Source organism: Cyprinodon variegatus, unplaced genomic scaffold (assembly GCF_000732505.1).
Source record: "Cyprinodon variegatus isolate N-32 unplaced genomic scaffold, C_variegatus-1.0 Scaffold31, whole genome shotgun sequence".
Taxonomy (NCBI): Eukaryota; Metazoa; Chordata; class Actinopteri; order Cyprinodontiformes; family Cyprinodontidae; genus Cyprinodon; species Cyprinodon variegatus.
Genome location: NW_015150484.1, coordinates 1,455,492 through 1,461,819, shown reverse-complemented (window position 1 = coordinate 1,461,819; position 6,328 = coordinate 1,455,492). Strand labels below are relative to the sequence as shown.

At 37.8% G+C, this 6,328-nt stretch overlaps 1 protein-coding gene across 1 annotated transcript in view; it reads left to right on the top strand.

The window, feature by feature from the left end:
- The first annotated feature begins 2,780 nt into the window (after window positions 1–2,780).
- zdhhc15 (zinc finger, DHHC-type containing 15) overlaps window positions 2,781–6,328 on the top strand; it is a 7,920-nt gene continuing 4,372 nt past the window's right edge. Inside the window, exons 1-5 of the mRNA XM_015400864.1 lie at window positions 2,781–2,927; window positions 3,264–3,290; window positions 3,372–3,466; window positions 3,566–3,686; window positions 3,855–3,924. Of these exons, the coding sequence (XP_015256350.1) occupies window positions 2,804–2,927; window positions 3,264–3,290; window positions 3,372–3,466; window positions 3,566–3,686; window positions 3,855–3,924 (437 nt within the window). The 5' untranslated portion in view covers window positions 2,781–2,803. The remainder of the gene's footprint in view (window positions 2,928–3,263; window positions 3,291–3,371; window positions 3,467–3,565; window positions 3,687–3,854; window positions 3,925–6,328) is intronic.

The following is a 6,328-nucleotide window of genomic DNA, read 5'->3' as shown; positions in this document are numbered from 1 at the left end:
CCATAGAGAGCGTTTTGACCAGCTGTCTCTCTGTGTGGTGTGGAGGCTGCAGTGACTCAGACTGGAAGAAAGTGAGGAGAGTGGTGAAAATAACAAAGAAGATTATAGGGGCTCCTCTTCCCTCAATAAAAAACATTTCATCCAGGCGCTGCGTGTCCCGAGCCCCTAACATCATCAGTGACCCCTCACACCCCTACCATTAAATTGTTCTTCCTGCTGCCCTCTGGGAAGAGGCTTCGCAGCATTCCATGCAGGACCAGCTGGTTCTATAACAGCTTTTCCCCCACTGCCATCAGACTGCTGAACTGTTGAAAAAACTCTAAATCGAGTCAAAAATCAAGACTCTACATCACACTGATAACATCATACCTAACAGAACTCAACTTAAATGTTTTCTACTGCATTTTTGCACCATATATATTTATTTTTGCACAGCTCTGAACTTCCTCATCAATGCCTTTTAGACTTAGAATCAACTTTATTTATCCCTTGGGATTACTCTTCAGGAAAATTCTGGTTCCAGTAGCTTATATAGAGTACAAAGCGCAAAGTAAAGCAAGATGACATCAAAGATTAAAAAAAAATACAACACACAATATAAAAAGTGTGTGTATAGTACATACAAAGCATAAAAAAGTTGTAATGTCCTGGAATATGTTTCCTTTAGATATAAACATATCTGCACAGTAGAGAGCTAAGGGAAGACTATACAGTAGTTGATCTGGATTATTGCACTTGTACTGCAGAGAGGTACTGACTTTATAAATAAGTTAAAAAATTACACAAGCTACTCAGTAGTTGGCATGTGTTATTGCACAGTGAGAGGGAGGAATATTGCACGTGTTACAATACGAATGTTTTGCACAAGACATCCAGGTTTTGCCTCATGTTCCTCCCACACTGTTTACATTTGATTACTGCTGCACTTTATGAATGGAAATGTTAAGAGGCGTAGCCAGAAAATTTTAATAAGGGTGGCCAGGCAATAACCAATGTATACGGAGGGGTGGCCAAAAGCAGATAGGTGCCAGAACTTATCCGCATTTTCCAAAAGGAAAATGCACAATCACAACACCCATATTTTCTAAATACAGACAAACTATACTTTCCTACAGCCTTTGCTAACAAATAGACGCATATATTTAAACATCCATGCTGTCTAAATTAAAGGTGCAGTGGACAAAATTCTTTCAGTTTTGAGTTCTGGGGTTGAACATCTTCTTCATTATCATTACTAACCTAATTTTATTCATAATTATTCAGCATAAAATTAATATTTACATGTACTAATATCTACATTAAATGGATTACTTATTATTAAAGTAGTTATTTATCTCTGATTCCAGTGAAGATTCCTAGATGACTCGCAGAGACATAATTTCCTCTTTACCTCATATAAGACAAAATCTAGTTCTGAAAAGAGCATGACTTCTGTATTTATCTTTAATGTTAGCATATTGACGTGTACAATTAACTACAGGGTTTTTTTTGTCAGGTAATTGTTTAGATATAAAAAATTTAAATGTTAAATAAGTTAGAACATTCCACTTGAGAGTATTACTGCTGCCATCGTCTGTATTATAGGGAAAAAGTTGTAGGGGTAGCCACAGGGGTGGCCAATGATTGGGTAAGGGTGGCCCTGGCCCCCGATCTAGCTCCGCCCCTCTTGAGTGACAGTTTACATTAGATGACTCCTGCACTTTATGAATGGAAATTTTCCTTTTCATTGTTACGCTGCTGCTCATTCACTGTCTGAAAGCTGTATAAACGAAATGATGCACTCTACATAAAGTTTGTCGAAGTCAAAGTCACAAATAACACTTTTTTTCTTGAAACAAGTCGAGATTTGAGTTTAAATGCACTTATTTATATGTTTGTAGGAATGCTTGTCAAGTTTGGACAATTGTCATCTGGTATTTAACCTATCATTAAACTAAATCTTTCCTCGGTTCTTACAACCAACATCTACGGAAGAGGATTAGGGACACTGGAAAAAAAAAGTTTACTGATTTTCACATTTATTTCAGTATGAGAAAAAAGTCAGAATTCTGAATTTAATCTCAGAATTCTGAAATTTTCCTCAGAATTCTGACTTTTTTCTTAGAATTCTGACTTTAAAGTCAGAATTTTGACTTTTTTCTCAGAATTCTGACTTCAATCTCAGAATTTTGGATCTTAATGTAGATGGGCACCATGAAGGAAGGAGCTGTGGGAGCACTCAGCTTCACTGAAAAAGATGTGAGTTTTTGAGAGGGCCAGTAAGACATTGGTGGGAAATGATGCGATTAGGTGACTTTTTACGTGCTCAAGGGTTCCCTGGTGATGCTATTTCATTAGTGGAAGAGCATGTTGTCAGAATTCAGTCAGGATTCTGAGATTAAAGTTAGAATTCTGAGAAAAAGTCAGAATTCTAAGATTTAAATCAGAATGGAATTCTGAGATTTAAGTCAGGATTATTAGAAAAATTCAGTATTCTTAGAAAAAGTCAGAATTCTGAGAAAAAGTCAGAATTCTGGGATTAAAGTCAGTATTCTGAGAAAATAAGTCATAATCCAAAGAAAAAAAGTCAGAATCCTAAGATTAAAGTAGGAATTCTGAGTTTTTCCTCATATCATATTGAACTTAATTTAAAAAATCAGTAAACTTTTATTTATTTTTTTTTTAGTGGCCCTAATCCTCTTCGGTAAACATCAGACCACTGTTCCTGCAGTCTGTCGCTCTGATTTCCAGGGCCGTAAATCGCTCGCAGATGTCGCCGCTCCAGGCCGGTTAGCAGAGCGCAGAGCGGAGGAGCGGAGCTCAGATGGAAATGGCTCTATCCAGAGGTTTGAGATGCTGTCAAAGGATTTTCTCCTGGATCCCTGTTCTCATTATCACCGCCGTCGTGCTGTGGTCTTATTACGCTTACGTGTTTGTGCTGTGTCTGTGTAAGTATGGCAAACTGGCCGTCTGTTTTCTGACCTCTTTCCTCCTCAAGCAGCGCAGATTACGGATGAACAACAATAAGGTTATTGACAGCTAGGGCGGAAGTAGCTCTGAGTTTCGCATTCCATTCGACTAATTTGGTTTTAATTTTACTTCTATAGCCTCTAGTAGCTCAGGTTTAACTTAAGCTTCAAACATAAACTAATGTTGTATTGTTTTTATTAGCTAACTGCATCCTGGCTAGTTTTGTTAGCTTTAAATTGTTATTTATCTTCTGAAGAATGAGATTGCCAACCACAGCTGGTTCTTTAATGGATTTAATGTTCTTGTTTTAACAGTTACAGTCAATAACAGCCTGGAGAAAGGTGAGGCTCCTCTTCCTGGTTCTGCTCCACTTAGGTTCAGGGATCCAGCTCATGTTTGATCTCTGTGTTTTTAATCTACAGCCCTCTACCTGCTGCTGTTTCATGTTAGCTTTGGGATGTTCTCCTGGACATACTGGAAGTCCATATTCACTCCTCCTGCTACACCATGCAAAAAGGTAGAGGGAAAAAAAATCAGATCTTATTTCAGTCACATAACTGATCCTTTTTTTTGGGGTGGGAAAACATGATTAGTCTGCTTTTATTCTATGCTACAGTTCCAGCTCTCGTACTCAGACAAGCAGCGTTATGAGCTGGAGGAGAGACCTGAAGCTCAGAAGCAAATCCTTGTGGAGATCGCAAGGAAACTACCCATATCCACCCGAGCCCAATCTGGAGGTGAGCTGTTGTCATTTACCTTTAGCTCTCTTCTGTAGTAATCAGCAGATGCATCTCTTTCATTAGTGCTGATTGCTAACAGTACCTTCTAGGCTGCAGAAAGTGTGGGAGGGGGGCATGTTCAGCTCAAATGTCGTCCATTCAACTCGTCCATCCTCTTGTCTCCAGCTATCAGGTTCTGTGACCGCTGCCAAGTACTGAAGCCTGACCGCTGTCACCACTGTTCCGTTTGTGAAACGTAAGCTTCTCTTTCCTCCCCAATACCTTCATCTAGAGAGATTGCCCTCAGGGAAGGAGATATTTTGTGGTCAGAAGGTGTTGTGATAATTAGGAGGATGTTGTTTTGTTCATTTGAAACAAAATCCCAAGTAACAATCAGGGCATTGCTTTAGGAGACAAAGGCTGCAGATGTGGGGATTTGTAAAGTATTTCCACCTTTTAGTGCCTTTAGTCACATCACAACCATGAATTTTAAATTATTTCATTGTGACTGTGTGAGAAATGGGGATATATATATAATTTTTTAAGATAACAAATAAGAAAATGTTTGGTTTACAAGAAAGATTTAAAAAATCATGACATGCTTTTGTGTTCAGCTCTGTTTACTCTTTCTTCTAAAGGAAACTCATTCAACTGGCTTAAGTTATTTAATCAGTTAATAGAGTCCAACTGTGTAGAATTTAACCTTGATATGAATCTAAATGTTCTGTTAAAGCCTCTGATTTCCTTTTTTAGAAGAATAATTATATATATAAAAAAAAAAAAAACGAAACAAGAATTAGTATTGTGACAACCAAGTGACATAGAAGGCAGCTGGTGGAGAACTTTGTTGAAGTTTGAAGCAGTATTAAATAATATGACAGCATCTCAAGCTTTGAACTTACTGAGTTCTGTTCAATCCATCATTGAAAATGGAAATGTTATTTAACACCTTTAAACATACTGAGATTCTGCAAAGCAAATAAACTTGCATGTCAAGCAGGAGAAAATAATCAGAGAAGCAGATCTACAGCTCAGGCAGGAGAACCTTCCAACAGGATATCTGTTAGTGGGCTATTCCACACATCTGGCCTATAGGGAGCAAAGGGGAGAAGAAAGCAAAGTTAAGTTTTGTTTAAAAGTTGCAAGAAGCCACGAAAGGATCACAGAAAAGGTCTGGAAAAATGCTCTGATCAGGTAAGATAAAACATAGAACTGTATAGCCCACATCCAAAATCCGGTGTGTGGCGGAAAAGTAATGTTGGAACAGCAGGATCATGTGTGGGATGATTGTCCTCTGAAGGGATGGAGAAGCTGGCTGGAGTTGATTGGAAGCTGAAAGGAGCTAAAAACAGGAGATTCATGAAAGAAATCCTGTTGGATCAAATAACTTGAGGGTAGGACACTGGTTATTGCTCCAGCTGGGGAATTACTCTAAAAATAGTAAAAACTGAAGGCTTTAACCTACAGAATATTTGGCTGTTAAAAGGTTTCAGTTAAAGTCCAGACCTAAAATCAAACTGAGAATCTGTGGCAAGACTTGGAAACTGAGGTTTAGAGGCGCTTTCCATTCTATATGGATGGAAAGTTTGTTTAAAAGTTGCAGTATAGCAGATCTGTGGAGACAGCACTATTCTGCAGTATTTAACTGTGTAAAAAGTGAATCCTGTGGTTTGGGAAACATTGCTAAGAGTGATGCAGCTGTAATAACCTCTTGTGAAGTCCAGCAGGCTATAGCCTACCTGGGTGAGAATCAAGCAACAGGATCTGATGGCATTATAGCAGAACATCTGAAATATGCTAGCCAAAAAGTGGCTGTGTTGCTTGCAATGTGTTTCTCTGAGTTTATGACCCATGGGCAGTTGCCTGATTCCTTTATTCCTTAGCCAGTGTGATATCTAAAGTATTAGAAAAAACCATGCTTACTCAATCAGTTTATTCATACATCAATTTGGTTTCAAAGCATGGAACCAATTTCTATATTTATGAAAAAATTGAGTTTATTATAGAAGCCCGTTTAAGCCACATGAAGAAAAAAAAAAAAAAAGCCAAATAGAAAGTAATAATTACCGGATTCAAAGTTTGAAAGTCGAATATCTCATCATTTTAACTTTAAAATTCGAAATTATGAATTTGTATCTCATAATTATGACTGTATATTTGGCATTTTTTTTAGTTTCATGTGGCGGAAATTAGCTTCCATAGTTTATTGCCTCTAGGCCTTTGATCGTGTCAATCCCTACCAGTTATTTGACAAATTAAAACAGAGAGGTGTTCCAAATATTATGTAAAGTTTAGTTTACTGGTACTCTAACCAGAAAATGCATGTAAAATGGGGCAATACCACCGCTGCTTCCTTTGGTTTGAGTAGTGGTGTGCATCAGGGTGGGCTTCTCTCACCTGCCTTGTTTAACTAGTACATTGATGACCTGTAAAAAGAAATGAACCTCTGTAAAAATGCATGATTCGGTCAATCACTTTATGTATGCTGCTGAGCTGGCTCTTCTCTCACCCAGCAGTGCTGGTTTTCACCAGTTCCTGAATATCTACTCTGATTATGGGTTAAGATTTGATATGCAGTATAATGCAAAGAAACTGTACTAGAATGTAGGACTAAAGCAGACAAACTATTTTGTTTCCCTGATTTTTTTTTTTTTTTTTTT